General features: G+C 41.5%; 1 protein-coding gene across 1 annotated transcript; it reads right to left on the minus strand.

Annotated features, from left to right (window-relative positions):
- Window positions 1-6,603: 6,603 nt before the first annotated feature.
- On the minus strand, window positions 6,604-7,584 carry mafb (MAF bZIP transcription factor b; the record flags this gene model as incomplete). Its single annotated transcript, XM_083917488.1, has 1 exon — window positions 6,604-7,584. The coding sequence occupies one exon, from the start codon at window positions 7,582-7,584 to the stop codon at window positions 6,604-6,606; it is 981 nt and encodes a 326-aa protein (XP_083773614.1).
- Window positions 7,585-18,706: the final 11,122 nt, after the last annotated feature.

Raw genomic sequence — 18,706 nt, forward strand, 5'->3', positions numbered from 1 at the left:
ACACACACACACACACAGACACACACACACACACACACACACACACACACACACACACACACACACACACACACACACACACACACACACACACACACACACACGCACACACACGCACCCTGCATGATGTTTCAAAAGCAAAATCAATACACAAAAGTATATCTGAAATAAATTTCAGGTTATGACATTATATTATGGTTAGGTTTGATAATACACTGTGCTTTAATAACCAATCCATTTTTCATTAAAAAAAATAAAACGAATATATAGATTAAATGTATTAATTCATAAACTGAAATTAAAAAGGCTTTTTACGAGGACTTACAGTTTAAATCCATTTGGGTGTCTGACAGCAGGTGATTAACACATTTGTGTGAAAATATAACGTGTGCACATGTGAGCATGACTGTATATGAACACGCCAGGGACGAAAAAACGCCTGCTTTAAAAACCAATAACGAATCATCCTGAAAAACATCTTGCTGGGATTCAGTAGAACCAAATGAGGTGAAGGAGCAACAAAGTATATTAATGCCCCCCAATCCATCTTTAAGCAACAATGAGAGCCGATGAGAGCAATTCATTTCCCTGTATTCCGATTCACACTTGGGACAAATGGACTCTGACCCGTACAGCTACATAGGAGCTCAGTGACAGACCTACAGCAGAGACATGTCTGCCGCCACCTGAAAAAAAGATCTGAAACATCAACATGGACAGACCGGACTCTCATACATTCAGCCCCATAAACACACACACACACAGGAATGTATACGTACTCCCATACACACTTGCACACGTGCCTACTCTGTGTGCACTCTTGCTAACTCAAACAAACAAACACACACGCACACATACGCACACACACACACACACACACACAAACACACACACACACACACACGTACACACACACACACACACACTCTGGGCTTGATACAGGGGAAGTGAGATCCATGTGCAGAGGGCTGCTACATGGCAGCAATGTGTGGGGTCAAGGCCTTTCCCAGGTACAAATAAAAGGGAGAGGAGAGACTTTGGAAGAGCTGAACAACACTGTGGGTCACCTTGCCTGGCAAAGAGATCAATGTCTGTTTGACTGGCTGAGAGAGAGAGAGAGAGAGAGAGAGAGGCTGACTGCAGTATAAGGGTAAATCACCTCTCTCGCTTCATTGAGATGCAGGTAAAACACACAGGGGTCGGGCTCAGCTCCAGCTCCCCCCTGCATAACACCAACTTGTGCACGCACAGACTTCACCGCGCACACATAGACAAACAAGCACGCACAGTCACATAATGCACTCAGTTTTCCGCCCCCTCCTTCGCCACGTCCGCCACGGTCCAAAACACACCACTCCACTGACTCTGTGCCCTGCAACTCAACTCACTGCTGAAAAACATCAAGACAGCCTCAGCTATGTTTATCTGTGAGTCAGAATATTGTGATCACATATAATTAAATCATAATTAGCTTTCATCTATTGCCCTTTAGTGATGCATTCTGTAGAGAGCTTCTTATACGAGCAAATGCAAATGTAGTGTCTGAATTCTACTGCAACACATACAAAACACGAGACACATTACATGTGCCTATATGCACATCCTTTTACAAGCTGAACATTTACAATAATCTCAATTCAACACAAGACTATAGGATTGGATTCAGACAATAACATTAACTCCTCTCTGCTCATGCTTCTATTTGCAGGGAGAAATCTCGGTGTAAAGCCAAGAAGATATATACAGAGGCAGCCGCACACACCTTCTTTCCAGCTGCTGCATTCTTACCACATGCAGCTGCGACAGGAGGGGACAAGTTAAATTATTAGGGTTTCAAATAAATGACACATAACTCAGGACACTGTAAGAGAGAGAGAGAGAGAGAGAAGCTCTGGGATTGCAGGTCTAGATGATGGACAGACCACAGAGGAACATAAATGCAACTGATTTAAATCAATTTAAATGTAAATGTTTATCGTGTGGAGTGATGCAGATGCGGACTGAGTGGAAGAGATTGAAATTGTTTCCTCTTTTGAATGCGAATATGTTGTTAACCCTTGGGGTGGGGGTGCAGAAAATGAGCATACACAAAAAGTGTTGTGACACAAAATGAGGTATGTGTAAAATATTTTTTAGTAGTACAAAACAAATAGGTTTTTTTATGCAGTGATAGTTGATAGCCTTTCATGAAATGATAACATGGTGAATTATTACTGACACCTTAAGGTTATAATGCTTTTTCAGGTAGTTTCAAGAAATAAACTGTTTACTTACTGCTCTACTGATATATAAAAAAACAACATTATAGCAGTAATAAATCAAAACACACGAGCTGCTTTTAAATGAATTACTGTATTAAAGAAAAGAAAAAAAGCAAAATGATTTTTTTTGCGCCTTTGGCCTCTAGAATTGTTGAGACATTATTTGTTTTACTTACATTTATTTATATTTCCTTTTGATTGACATAAAAAGCCTCACAATGTCATGATAAAATGACTCATTCCTATAAATTTAATGCACTCAGTTAAAGCACATATACACCGTACCTCCACAAGGTCAAATAAAAGACAATGCTGGCTGGTTATTGAGCACTCACACAAATAGACACTAAAAAGTGCACACATCCTTTGTCCTATTAATTCTGAGGCATTAAAGTGAAGTACATGATGATGATTCAGATGTCAATACTGATAAATTTCAAAGTGATTTCCCATAGTTGACCTGAGAGAAAGAGTCCAATATTGTGACAGCAGACAACTGCATTATCTTTAATAATCTAATCATTGGACAGACTGCAAATGATCACAGTACAGAAGTCAATATAGTAGGCCGGAGAATAGAATTACAGTTCATGCTGATAAGATTAATAATGTGGTGTTTCTGTGTGCTATACACACTTTTCATAGAGTACAAATGACAGAGAGGAAGCAAAAGGCAGAGAAAGAAGCAGTGAATCTGGTAAGAGTGCTGAGAAATGAGGAGGAAGCGCTGAACTATTGTTTCCTGTGCCTTCTGTCCTCCTTCAACAACACAGGAAGTGAATCAGTGCTACTGAATCCTCCTGCCCCTCGGTGTGTCTAGAAGTCAAAACACACACAAACACAAGCAGAAGGCGTCCCACACATTTCCCTCGCCTACAATCATCAGCACTTTTGCACTTTGTCATTCTTCCATATTGAATAACGGAAACACTGGAAACCTATGAACCGCGACACAGAGCAGACCCACAGTCACACACAGAACACTCGAGGTGAGACTGCCCTGAGCAAAATCCTGAGACTCCAAAGAAAACTCTACTACCTGCCTTACAGAAGAAAGGGATGCCGTGAAAGAAGTATAGCATCTCCAGTTCTAGGTTATAACACAAATGTAATTAAATAGCACACTATATTGACCTAATCAGATAGGAAGGCCATAAATTAGTGGACACATGCTCACTAAAAGGCCCTCTCCTCTCAGCTAGGACGGCATCTCTGATCGTTTATCATCTGAAAGGAGCAGGAAGGCAGCCAGCATCTCCCTCTCTCTCTTTCTCTCTGCATTGCTCTCTCTATCCCTCTTGCTCTATCTCTGCCTCTCACTCACTTTTAATCGCAGAGAAAATCATTCCTCCAGGCATGAGAGGATCATGCTCTCCCATCTTGTCCCTCACTCTGGGCTTTCATGGGAGCTAATGCGAGCCAGGTGACTCTGTGTGTGTGTGTGTGTGTGTGAGAGAGAGAGAGTGAGACACTGAGACACTGTTGTACAGGTGAGACACAAAGCAAATGCAGAGTCTGTGCAGTCTTTGTGTTCAACTCTGCATTCAGACACCACACGCGCCATCGCTGTGGTGGTGCGTTCGTACACACATCACATGGAAGCATGCAGACTGGCAACGGTCCTACACACACACACACACACACACACACACACACACACACACACAAACACACACACACACACACACAAACACACACACACACACACACACACACACACACACACACACACACATGGTGGCAGTGACCTTGTATGGCAGGCTAACCCAGACCCTGTGTAGCTTTTATCTGTTGTTCAGGAAGCACCTTGTTCATCAGGCGGCTTTCAAGAGGAGAAACACTCTGCAGGCCAGATTCAGTCCAGAGCAGAGGCAGGTTTGAAGCTACTGGAACTATCAGTCGCTACAAAACCAAATTACTCCAAGTGCCTCTGTGGTTTTTGCCTTGTTACTCAGCATTTTTATTAGAGTCAAATAGATGATCTTTACAGCGAAGCCTAAAGACCTTCATAGCAAAACATTTGTGAGGTTAAATATAACTGTAAGCATCATTTAGTCTCACTAGAAATCAGGACATTTTAATCACATCACCACAGCAATATTATAGTCTTTAAAGTTTATTTTGGGATTATTTACAGAAGGTCAAAAGTCACATTTTCCTAATTAGACATGTTTCGTGTATTTGATAGTTTTTTGTCATCTAGACTTTTGTCTCTGGTCCATTTAAAATGAAACTTTCCATAGACAGAGATATTCAACAAGTGGACAGCAGATAGGCTGCCGAGTAAAAAGTGCAAGTTTACTCTAAAATCAATCATTAACTCCGAATTTTCTAGGACAGCTGCAGCACAATAATTAGGCCTTGAGGCAAACATGAAATTATTTTAGAAATACTGAGCATTGTGATCGGATTTTCTTCACTTTTTTCTTCAAAAAAGAGAAATAAAAGACTGTTTCTGTCTTTAATTACGCAACAGGTGTAGAGCGCGGTGAAGAGCGTCTCTTTTATTTCGTGAGAAGCAAAAAAACACTTTGAAATATTTTACCGTGTATTTTCTGGGGGTGTGTGTGGGGGAGGGTGCATACTGAGTCAAAGTCTAAAAAGACTTCTGCATCAGAGCTGGACTTGATCTCGGAACTGTTATAATTACGCGTCGTGTGCGCAACATCTGCATCGCGCTTCAATCAAAACCAGATGTGTCTGAACAGATGTTTACGTTCACATCTCAGTGACATTTGTAATCGACGTTCCCTTCTTGTGTTTATATTTCAGTTTAGATCGAGAGAAGATTACAGGGCTGGGAGTGTGTGGTGTCGCCTCAGAGACACGGTGACAAACAACATGCAAAACTAAAAAGGAACAAAAAATAACAAACATTTTCAGAAAAATATATTTGTATCCATTCATGAAGGTTTATTGATGAATGGCTGATTTAATAAATACCATATTTAAGACTGAACACGATGTCTGCCAGTTAACCTCACTGTCCGGACAATACATTTTAGTGTTTAGAAATCATCACAAAAGACGTATGGCTGTATGATTCTTTGCTTAATTATTATACATCACCGGGAGAACATAGGTTATAATTTCCATTTCCAAACAGTTCACAGTTTATTTACCGGATAACACCCATAGGGTTCTGGGTAAACTTAATTCAGTTCCTTAAATGAAAGGAAAACACATTTACAACGAATTGCAGGAAGAACAGATCATTTGTTTGCAACAATTTTTGCGTGACAAATTGGCTATTTCTCATTTATTTCAGGACATGCATCATAATTCGCTCCGAAAGCATTTTATCTTCAGCCCCACTTGTTGATCGCAATAATCTATTTAGTCTGTGCATTGGTCAAGAAAAATATAATTGCTTCTACTAAATATTCCGATGCTGTTGTATTTGAGTATAAATCAATATCGAGTACAAAGATGCTTTATTCAACAGTGTCATGTTCCTCACAGGGCTCCAAAAGCACCCTATAAAAAATGTTGAAGGGTCCATGTTCGCGGGAAACTTTTTTTCTATCAAAGCAAAGTGACCGATGGATGCACCTGTTCAAACTTTTTTCTTTTTTCTTTTTTTTTTTTACAAATGAATCCTAGAAAGGTGATGAGGCTGAACAATGCAGTCATGGTATAATACAATCAGCATACAAAAAAGTTCACAAAAACACAGGAAAAAAGGAAACAGTAAAAACACAACCCGCACATGACCAGCATGCATGGCTTCACACAACTGTTACAGTCTGACATCCATTTCCCAAACTTTGACTGATGTTTGGTTGTTTTTCACAAGACAAATAGGATGTGTGTTATTAAAATGAGTTCATTCATATACACAAAATGAAATTGCCTTTCAACAAACTCAACTAAAATAAGTTCACATCAAATTAAAGCTGCTGTGCCTGAGGATTGTAGCATTTCATTAATTTGGGTGAAAGGAACAGGATGGACGAGGCGCGTGATGAGGCTGAGTGGCGCACCTACTCAGCAAAGTGTGAAGTATTTTATGCAGTGTGTCTAAAGACAAACCTCAAATGGACAGAAAATCCTTTGAAATATTTGTGGTAACCTAATTCGTATTCAGTTATTTAAACAGGCCGATTTTTATTTCTTTTAAAGGTGATCAAAAATAAATCAAACATTTTCCCCTGAAACAAAATACTTTCGAAACACAGAAAGGTGTAAAAACTATTTTGTTCTAATCAAACGCACTTTTAACAAATCAACTTCCACACAGGCAAGCACAACCTATTCTTTTTTTTTTTAGCTGCGTGCAAATTAAAAGTTTTTTTTCTCTTTCTTGTGAGGGTCGGTTATTAAAACTTTTCAGCGCCGAGACTCACATGAAAAACTCCGGGGATGAGGGGTTGTTGTCGCTGCTGGATCCTCCGTTTTCTCTGAAGCCGGTGCTGATCAGCTTCTCGTATTTCTCCTTGTAGGCGTCCCTCTCCCTGGCCAGCCGGGAGATCTCCTGCTTGAGGTGGTCCACCTGCTGAATGAGTTGCGTCTTCTCTCCCTCCAAGACGTGCCGCTGCTGGACTCGCTTATACCGGCAGGACTGGGCATAGCCTCTATTCTTTAGCGTCCTCCTCTTCTGTTTCAGACGGATCACCTCTTCCTTGCTGACCCCCCGGAGCTGCCGGTTCAATTCCCGCACTGACATGGTCACCAGCTGCTCGTCCGAGAACCGGTCTTCCAAGCGCAGGTGCTGGTGGTTTCCCCCCACGCCGCCGCCGGATTGAGACCCGGAGGAGGGATGGTGTGCCCCTGCGTGGTGGTGGTGGTGATGGTGGTGGTGGTGGTGAGGATTCCCATTCTGAGCTGCGGCTGCAGCGATAACCGCGGACACCACGGCGGCCGCTGATCCCATCTCCTCCCCGGCCATGGCGCCTCCTGTCCCGGCTGCGCCGCCGAACTGCTGCCCCCTGGCATAGCCATCGAAGGTCTGGAGCTGGTGACTGCTGCTGATCAGCGCCTCTACGGCGTCCTCCGGGCTAAAGCCCAGAGCCTCGGGGTTCAACTGCTGTTGGTACCCGGTCATCCAGTAGAAATCCTCCAAGTGTGCCTTCTGTTCGCTCCCTGATCCCGGACTGGGCGCCGAGAAGCTTGGCGAGGGGGGAACCGAGCTGCAAGGCGTGCTCATCGGGGTGGAAGATAGGGATCCCCCGGCGACCAGGCGGCTGCACTGGCTGATGCTGCGATCGGGCTCCACCGGCTCCTTTTTCACTTCAAACTTCATCAGATCGAAGTCATTAACATATTCCATGGCCAGGGGACTGGTGGGCAGGTCGGAGTTGCTCATTGCCAGCTCTGATGCCATCCTCTTGCTGTTGACAGTCCTCCAAAGGGGGTGAGGAGCACCTGTCAAAGTGGGCTGCTGAGACACGCACTGAGCCAGCTTGATTTCTTTATTTATTTTCTTCAAAACCGGAGAAAAAGTGTTTTTTCACGCACTAATTGCGCAGCGCAGGGTTTGGTTTTGTGAGTCGATAAGTTTTTTTTTCTTCAGCCTGTGTTGCACAGACGCATTGGAGCAGCGCTGTTTCCTCCCTCTCTCCCAGCGTGCGGGTGTCTGAGCGCCGCTGTCTCTGTTTCTACCATTTAACACTTCATGGCTCCTTTTAGGATTAGTGCGCCAAATTGAGGAGGTTCACGCACGTGTCCCGGGCAAATAGTTGCTTTGTGGAGGGAAAAAAAACTCCACCCTAGGATTGATAGATTTTTTTTTCTAAGGCATCAGTCAGCCGACGAGTTAAAAAACATTGCTTAGTTTTATAGGCGCCCTGACGTCAGGACTGAAATATGAAATTGACTGCGACTCAGCCAATGAGGAGCCCAGCCTTGGGACGTCATTAGCATAATAGTATAGAAACCAAAGTTTTCTGAACTGCCCAAGCCCATCAGCAGATTGACACACGCGACTTAATATTCATCATTTTGTCACTTTGAATGGAAAAGACCAAGAGCAATTAAAATAAAACATATTTCAAAGATTGACAGAAGATATCAGATGGTAAATGTGCAGTTTTTTTAATAAAGATTAGGAAGTCCTTATAGTTTCAACATATTAAATGTTTTCCCATCGTAATAATTACATAAAATATTACTCAAATTTAATTTTATAGTCATTTTTGTCAACAATAGTGTTTGTTTTAGAAATGTCTGGTTATATGTCAGACTTTCTTAATCCAGTTCTCATTTAATGTGTTGATATAGCAACACTTTGCACAGGTGTATTCATTATAGGCGAATTTATAATTAAGGAGTCAAATTGATCTCAAAACTCGTCTCAGACACCACAACCATTTTTAGTAACTCTACCCAAACATCTTGGAATTAAATGCATCCAAATGCATTTTCACGATCGTACCTGGGCAATAGATGGATGGATATCTACATAAATATTATATGTTGCAAATATAATCGCAGATATAGATTACTCCAGATAAAACGGATCGTTGTGTGAGGAGAAGAAGCATGGCATGGCTCTGGTTCAGTGACATTGTTTGGAAACCCAACGTCGCCACCTTTCGGTATAAAAGAATACTTCATGTTGGGTCCATGTGTCCGATCTGGATACTATTGGATACAACTGCTGTGTGCAAATGTTTTTCTACCTTTCTTTAAAACCACTTTACTCTTGAAGTGCCTCTTCTACTCGCTGTTACTCTTACTGTTGGATATGAAGATTATTTGAGACGCGTTTACTTCCAGGGACACCTCATGACAAAAAGAACATTTCTGGTTTTAAAAGAAACATAAAAGCTTAAAAAAAAGATTAGAAAAAGCAGCATTTAAACTACACAGAAGTCGTTTTTCTTTATGGAGAAAAACTGTAAACAGATTTTCGTACTCACATACCCCATGGTAATGTATTCACATTAAATGCAAGTCCTTGTCAACATAAAATATTTTTTTCAAATGTAATACTCTGTAGTGAAAACACTTCCATCTGGGTCCTTCTGGAGTCTGTAGTCTCAATCCCATGTAATGATCACAGCATCAGTGCCCCCCCTCTCCTGGAGCATATTCCTCAGGAGTGGTGGCACATAAGAACAAACAATAAGGAGGGCTATACACAGAGGACTGGAGAGTAAATAAGAGAACTCTCCCTGGAACATGTCACACGGGGAAGCTTCAGAAAACTACAAAGCCGCCAGCAGATAATCCAACTCCCCGGTGTCCCAACACAAGTAAATATTCTCTTGGTCCCTGTGACTGTTCATGGGGACTTAACGTTAAACAGGAAGGATAAACATCGTGTTTTATTCATTAGAACACACAACAGAGTCCCCTCTGATGCTTTTGAATACATATTAAATAGATGACGTGTCCCGTCTGATGCAACTATAGGATGTTGTCGCTGTTGTAGTGTAAATTCAGACTTGTAGTAGGAAATGCAGCAGGAAAAGAACTTCAGAGTAACAGCCATACGTATTCTTCACAAGGTGGTATCACTTTTTATTCAGTCTTTTAACCACCCATCATGACATTATTTTGTGACAGGACATTATGCCATAAGGGAGAGGGAGATCCTGTCCTGGAAAACTGGAAAAATGTCCCCCTAAAACATAATCCCCTTAAATTATAAGTAAAATTGATCGACACACAGGACACAAACAGACACATAGAGCAGTTTCAGTTGTTTAAGTGTCCACACAGGTCCATATTTGAAGCAGCACTATGGCTGCTGTGTGAGCTTTGGGTTTGCCAGATCTCTTACACCAGGATTTATCGACCAGGGAGTCTCAAGGGTTAACAAGCAGAGTCCAGAGCCAATGCATCAGCTGTGTTACTGAGGGCTAATAGTTCTGTATGCACCCTTTGGAGTTTCATGTATGCAGCTCACTGCCACAAAGTTTACTACGGTCTTTATTTCATTGGGGAGGTTTTTTCCCCCCACACTATACAGGGGTTGCACTTAGGCATAGATCATAAAATAAGCTCATACAGCCGGAGGAGGAGGACCACTTTTACAACCTTAATACAGGGGAGAGTTAAGAGCATATGCACACCAGTGTTATATGATTAACATATCTAAATATACTAAAATAAATACCAGACAGCATCTTTTTTCTTCAAATACTTGCATTTGGATAAAAGTTATATTTCAGGGGGTTGAATAGCATTCATGTAAGAATGAAACACCTAAATATTACTTGTAAAACTAATATTTGTATCAGTTTGTGAACCTATAGCTGTGCAGTCTGTACAAGTGATTTGTGAATGAAAACATTCAACCCTTTGAGGCCGAGTGACTCTTTTCTAACTCTGCCAATGCCCCGGCCTTGTACAAACCAGCTTTGTGTTAATAGTCCAGCCCTACACATGGATTCCAGCTAGAGTATGTGTTAATGAGACATTGTCTGACCTTTCAGAGTTCACCCCAGGAGAACACTGATGTATCCTGGGTAAAGGATAACCAGTGCTCCCTGAGTTCCCTGTGATTTACTGGTGCTGTGACTTTAGTAATTGTTACATCTATTAAAAACGTCCTCATTACAGTATGACTTATGTGCCACGTTGCAATAGACTTCACTTTTATTTTCAGCATGCTAACCTTTTGTTTGCCTCTGGGGTTCCCTGAAGTGGTGCACTTACACAGGATGTGCACAACTTGTTGTAAGCTTTGTTACCCACTTTGTGCTAGAAATGTTTTGTAAAGATGAAAATGAAGCAGAAGGAGCTACTTGTGAGGTAAAATGAATAACACACAGAAATACAATTGATTTAAGACAAATATGGCAGCTTTGACAGTACAATATAATCTTAATGCTGTGTAAAATATTATCACACTGTTTTTGGCAAAGAAAGGAAAGTGAGGCTTGAGAGCATTTAGGAAAAAAGCTCATTATAGCTCATTTTATGCATCTGCAAGATATGCATTTTATAACCCCACTCACACTATTCAAAACCTTAAGTGTGCCAAAAATAGCCGAAGACATTACCATATTTAACAGACAGTAACTTAAATAAAACGACAGAAACTAAACTAAAGGATTTCTGCATGACCAAGATTATTCCTTATAATCATTCATTACATTCCCAGTGGGAGGAAGGCTTCATATTCTTGCTCAATCCCTATTTAATGCCATATATTAAACTCTGGTGGCACACCAAATGGGGTACAACCACACGAGTGGGCTCAGTGGGCTCATCTGAGACACATTTAATTAGCAGGACAGAAAATGAAATGTTTCGTGGGGTCTTAACTAACTGTTGTATCTTTTGTAATAGAATGAGGAGCTGTGAGAAGCTATTACAAGGAGGAGCATGGCACCACACTTTCCTCTGCCAGTGTTTTATTGGGGGGAATCAAAGAATGCATATTAAGATAATAAGCTTCCACATCACGGAAACAAAGTACCATATTTGCAAAGTGCTACGTTTGAGAGAACAGGCTTACGCTCTCTCTCTCTCTCTCTCTCTCTCTCTCTCTCTCTCTCTCACACACACACACACACACACACACACACACACACACACACACACACACACACACACACACACACACACACACACACACTATCTCACTGTCCCATTCTCCAATCCTGCATTAATCAGACTTTTACAACCTTTTTCAAATCCTTTACTAGCTCAGGAAACAGGTACAGTAGCGGCTCTGAGTTTGAACTGTTTATGTGGGGACTTGAACAACGCCTGCATCGTTAATGGAGGAAAAACGTGCCTTCAACATATGATTACCTTCCAGTGTACCTGTCCACACACACTCACAGGGAGAGATATTGTGAAACAGTATACCCAGAGAAAGACAGCTCAGGGGCTTACCAGTTATATGTTTGTATGACTGAGGTACCTATTTTGTTTCTCTGTTTTTTAAACTCCACAGTGGTAGAAATGTCCAAGTCACCACAGTCAATTGCACCCTGACAGCCTCAAAAAGGAAACATTATGCAGAGGAAAACACCAGAGCAGTGTAAGATTCTGATTCAAATGATTGGATGCTCTTGATTAGAAAACCAGACTGTGACACTCTCTCTCTCTGGCTCTGCGCCTGCCAGAAGGATGCTTCAACCCGGTAATTGGCCACGATGAGCAGACTTGCATGTGTCAAACTCTCCTCTTCACATCTGGTTATTGTCTCTCACAGCAGGTGGACATCACAGGCATCGTCTGAGCAGTCTCATCTGCTCTTTGTCTCTGTGTAACGCGGGATGCACTAGTATACTTTAAAAAACAGCAAAACTGCAAGTGTGAACGGGTAACATGATGATGAGATGTGAGTTATTCTCATGTCAGTGCAGTCTGTGAGTTAAGGATTTTCAACGGCTTAATGAATACAAAAATATGTGAAATTTGACGGTGCTGCGAAAGGAAATAGTTCATTGTGGATTCAAAAGAGTTATGAATGTCATCATGTTCGCACACAAACACACTTTAATTCAAGTGTAAATTGTATGGAACCTGAGCTCATCTTCTCTCATTAGACACACACTGCTACATTATCGGCCTCATTAGCTATACCCACCGTGTATCACCCAGCATGTGGAGGAGCAGGTAGAGGAAGTCAAAATAAAATTTGCTTATTCCCAAAGCTAATGGTTTCTGGATAATTTTAGGTTTTTATGGCTAATGATTGGGATTTTCTAGTTTTAAGGTTTATGCATGAACACAGTGTTTGCATGTGTGACTTCCACTGTACACATGGCATGATGATTCATGTTGTAGTTGGAGGGTGTGAGTTGTTATTGATGCGGTTGATATATGTACCGTGCTATATGCTCTCTCTCTCTCTCTGCAACTGTATACTGTTATTAATGTCTACAGTGTCCACTCTGTGCTGTTATTAATGTGACTCATATACATAAAGAGTTTCACCATTAGTTAGCGTCAAACTGTGCCGTCACACTGAGAGGAGGAGCAAAGAGTCCTCTTTATCCTCCTTCACCTCATCCGCATTATCATCGCTATCATCCAAACAATCCACAGATTTTCTCGTTAGGACTGAAACATCTGTGATCCGAATAATTTCATTATCTTATGTTATCTTGTTAAAAAAAACTGAAACAACAACCTAGTTTAGGAGTATAGGGTTAAATAAAGTCCAAAGTAGGAGTGCCAATAACAATCCATTGTGGAATTAATTTGTTGACGATAGAAAATGAATCAACAGCAACACATTTAAGTATACTGTTGTAATACAATACTGTTTTGTTGTAAAATGAGACAGTTTGTCTGGTCCGCCAGTTGGAGGGCTTAGTTTTGTTTCGGCTTGCTCACAAACATTCTGATTTTACAGTGGTACACTAAAATATGTTTCTAAAAACACTTCATGCGAGAAACAGGCAATAAATTCACAAAATCTAGTTCAGAGCAGCCATTTACACTGCGTCAGAGACTCATCAACTCTGTGTGGTTGTTTTTCTTCGGGCGCTGTGAAACTAGCGGATGCCATTAGGAGCCGACAGAGAGGGCTCTGAGAGCAAATAGGAACAGAAGGTTTGCTGTCATGATATAGTGACTGTTTGAGCATACATGAATAAAATAAAAATAATCACAGAAAGTTACAGACTACAGCTTTAATTGGTAAATAAAATTGTTGTTAGTTGCAGCTCAAGAAATTTGGTGAAGTTGTGGTTCAACAACTTAAAAAGAATAAAAATCAGTTGCACTGGAACTATTTACATGCACATACAGTTTATTGCTGCTGTAAATATGTAAACTAATCAAAAAGGCTTAGAAATACAATGAGTATAATTTTTTTATAATAGCAACTATAGGGTATGATAATATGTATTATATTTATGGTAATTATATAGAATATAGGTAAGGGTTTAAGTCAAAAGGCAACCTTTAGTATAGCCTCAAAAAAGAAAAAAGAAATACTTAAAAACCTGACTCAAAATAATAAAAAAATTTCAACTACATGCAGAATATCATACACAATAACTGTATAGTTCATATGCTTTGTAACAAAAACTACAAATAAGATGGCTACAGACAGGCTGCTGGGGTTCACTCAGTCACACACACACACACACACACACACACACACACACACACACACACACACACACACACACACACACACACACACACACACACACACACACACACACACACACACACACACACACACACACACACTCACACAAAATTAGTCTTTGTGTGTTTTTCCTGAGGGCTGAAGAGGCCACTGACTCTGTGGAGATTAGCCCTACCAGACAATAGTGAAGTGGTGCCACATTGCAGGTACAACATACCCCATGACCTACAATGCTTCTTCCAGACCTCCTCTGAAGTTTCCCCACACAAGCTTTCATCCCTTTGGAGACACTAAGACAGTCCGCCCAAAGAAAAATGGGAATGTAAACACCTCTGCGTGGAGTGTGATTTAAGAGTATTTCAGATGAATGTAAATATTAATTTTAACCTCCCTGCGATAATCCCCTCATCTGTTCCTTAGAAATGGAAGAATCATTTCCCTATAGCTCTTAGTAAGCAGAGGAGTGTGTGAGGGAGCAAGCAAACTAAAGTTGAATCTCTCTGCGTTATTCAGCACTCTGTCAGAGAGGAAGATGCAGAGACAATACAGCCCACAGGACACCACGGCCTCATACAACAATCCTTTATATCTCCACTAGATTAATGCCAGGAGATAAATGTACTTCCACTGGGATAGTGACTACTCTGGGGGAGAGCGAGGGAGGAGTATGAAGGGAAAAGGTTGATCGTTGCTGGCCTGGGGGATGAGTAAAGCGGGATGATGAACAGGCATCATGTAATGGGTGGACTTTTGATGATGGCAATATTGAGTGTGGAAATGAGATGTTTATCAGATGTGGTTTTGAGGGAGAGATGGGAGGAGGAATGGAGCAGGGGGAGGGCTGGGATAAACGTTAATCTGGCTGCTAAATGGAAGGTTTGACATGTTGTGTCGGTTTGGAGAACCCAGCGGGACGCGTCTCCTCTTCATCTACTCTCTGCACACTGTGATCAAGCTCACGAACGCTCGCAATTAGCACCTTATGATGTTGAGTGAAAAATGTGGGTGCATTTGATCAGTGATATTTCTGATTCTAACTAAAAGAAGAGTGACACATAATTTTGGGGGTAAAGGAGGTTATGACAGCAAGAGGGAGTGAGATGAAGAAAAGAGGAAAGTATCTTTAAGCTTTTCCTAAAAACGCACAAACAGACTTAGTAAGAGTTAGTCATGGTTCTTTGCGCACTCACAGTAGATTTGGATGCTTACACAGGAGCAGAGACACCCTTCCTGTTGCTTATCCGCTTCCTGAGCCTCAATTTGTATTGAAATCCCTCACAGGCAATTATCCATATGCGAATGGTGTACTTACTCTGAGCTTATATAAGTTTCTTTCTCGGTAAGCCGCACCATTTTCATTTTAAAACTCTGATTACAATTTCAGAGTTTATTGCTATGAGAAAATGGCAAAAATGGATGCTCATAGTTAACAGAGAGCATAAAATCCTGCAGGACCTCTCGCTGGCTGTATAATTTGAAAGATTGAATAATCTTTCCCTGGCATGATGTTGAAAATCCCTTTGCAGGAAGAGAGAAGTGGGCAAAAGTTGGCATCTATTTGGCCAGGAAGACATTTTGTTGAGTAAAATGTTGGCAGGCAGGAGGAACCTCCGCCTCCTCATCCACCTCTCAGGCTGTCAGGAGTGTCATATATCTGGGGGATATCTGAGGGCGAGGGAGATCGCAGCCCAATTACGGGCTGATAACTAATCAATAGGCCACTTATTCCTACAGCAGGAAGTAAAGGAATGGGCCCCTGGGACACGTAGTTCAGATTACTCTTCCCTCAACATGGGACAGCTACTAATGATGAGACAGAAAAATAAGTGGAGAGAGGCAGAAAGAGGGGGGAAATTAAAGAGAGAAAAAAACTGGGCCTGGAGAAGCTACAGTACTGAAAGACAGGCACAGAATGAGGAGAGAAAGAGATGGGGACAGAGAGAAAATGGAGCACTCATACGACAAAGACCTTATTCAAAGGGCAGTTTGTTGAACTGAGCAGCTGATGTACAGTAGACAACAACTAGATTGCTTTAAATTTACTGGCAGGTACTTTAAAGGGTTGATTCACCCATATTACTAACCTGACGCACCATATGGTTTGTGACTCAGAACCATCTGAGAAGCCGTCATTGGAAACTGCTTGGAAAAGGGCAGGCACCTTCAAAAAAATACCTCATAGGTGATTGGATGAACCATCTGTCTATCATAAGCTCTTTTAAATTGAGAAAAGCCTTCAGTGCCGTTCTTTGCTCTTCTTACTATGAAGAAATACTGTACTTTCCAGTTCTGATGTTATTGCGATTATGTATGCTAAAAGCCGCTATTGTGGTTTTGAATAAAAGTTGCGTCTCCATGTTGTCACACACTCCTAAACCACGGCCGTAGCTGCCAGTAGCTCCCCACAGGAGGATAAGTCGAGCCACGGACACAAGCACATTACTTGAAGCCTGAGAAGATGGCTTTTAATGTGATCATCTGAATCTGTGATTCTGCAGGCAGACCAACATCTGCACGGCAAAATGTTCCTGGGTCATGTTGTCAAAAGCTGTGGGTACCGGAAATAGTATGGGTTTGTAAACATACAACTGAGGGAGCAATACATCCTCATACCTAACTGAGACAATGACTCCAAAAATAACATGTAGGGCCGCTTTATTTAACGTTGTGACACGTGAACAAATGTCTGTTACGTTGCGAAATGGAACTCCTTGAATGTAGACAACAAAACTACATGGTTTTAACTATTTGGTTAGAAAAAGATCATGGAATTGCTTAAAATGAGTAATGCACATGAACACTGCTCTACTGGGTTAAAGTACTGTGTTTGTTTGATTTGTGGGAGCTAGAACTGCTTGTGTGCTAACAACAGCAGTCCAGAAAGTTGTAAATTATAGCATTTCATATAAACAAATGTAAAGCTAAATTTCCATGTTATGGTGCCATCTAATAAAGCAGAATAAGTGAAAAACACCTGTAGAGCCTTCAATGCCATTGGATTTGTCACAGATTAGTGAGCACTGTAAAATGGATGCAAACTACTTAAGGACATAGTCCTAAATTAAAAATGAATCCTCACGATGATCACTTATAGGATGTCACAATGTACCAACCTCTTTATGTTGGTCAACTTTAATGCTTTTCTACTACCTCCCTTATTAGTGGTGATCATCAACATATTCTGTTCTCTCTACAAAGACTCTGGATTTAGTAGTCATGCTAGCTGCAGACTTGGTCCTGGTATCTTCCTCCAAAGGAACCGCCCCTTGATGCTTGAAAGGTCCCTTTTCCGTGGAACACAGGAACTATTTGTTCTCATTTCTTTTGACGGGCCATTCGTTTTGTCGCTCCTCTGTCACTGTCGCCCTCATGAAGAAATATGGCAGCAGTCTCTGCCCCTTTCCCCACACCTTGTGCCCTTAGCTGACAACCTGCCCAGACTCTGTTCAGACCCCCCTGCACTCTCAGTCTTCTCATTCAAGGCCTGTATTCCCTCCCACCACTCTGCCACTAATATCAAGTAAATGATCAACTGTGTCTGGTTCAGACCCTGCCATTTCAGCACAATTAACCCACAGGCTGGGGGGTAGAATCATGATTATACTAGTGTTTGTATGTCATAAAGTTTATGTAGGATCTATCTGCATAGAAGTAAACTGTGCTGTAAACTTTTTGTATCAGGCTATAGAGTAGGAATGAAAAATATGGGCATGGCTAGTCTGTTGCTCCTGTCTTTCTTTTTCAGTAGTGCTGTCTAATCAGTAGAATGGTGTTGTTGGCTGTCAGACAGAAGGCATCCGTTTAAGACAAAATCCTAAACCATCACCATTAACACTGATCAGGTTTCTCCCCAATCTGCTTGTTTATCCTCCTTTCTCCTAAGATCAGTGCAAAGCTACTTTACAGCCTCTTAAACCCGACATGTTTCTCCTAGACAATACAGATGAATGCACAAAACAGTCCTCAGTGACTTTAGTGATTAAACGCAAGCAGTAGTTTTGGATGAAATGAGACAGGAGAGAGCAATAGAGACAGAGAGTGAGAGTCTCTCCTCTGCACAACTTCATCTCACAATCAGCTGCATTTGGCATCGGCACATTGGCCCGATCCAAAGTTTTCCACTCAGAAGAACAATGCCACGCTCCCTCCAAATCGATTGGTAATACGTCTCATCCCATTGATGCCATCTCTAATCCATTCTGGGCTCCTTTGCAAGATGGAGATGGAGAGAAAGAGGGAGAGGTATGGCAAGGCACGTGGAGAGAGAGGGAGAATGCATAAATACTGGCTGAGTGGCCATGTATTCTGAGGAATTTGTGTTGTGTCTTTTCTCTCTTCCTCTCTCCCTCTACTGCGATGGGGCTGTGTTGTTAAGCTCTTTAGTCCGCGTGGCTAATGAAATAGGGTTGGCAGGATTACACAGGGCTAAAGCACT

Source organism: Echiichthys vipera (assembly GCF_963691815.1).
Source record: "Echiichthys vipera genome assembly, chromosome: 7".
Lineage (NCBI taxonomy): Eukaryota > Metazoa > Chordata > Actinopteri > Perciformes > Trachinidae > Echiichthys > Echiichthys vipera.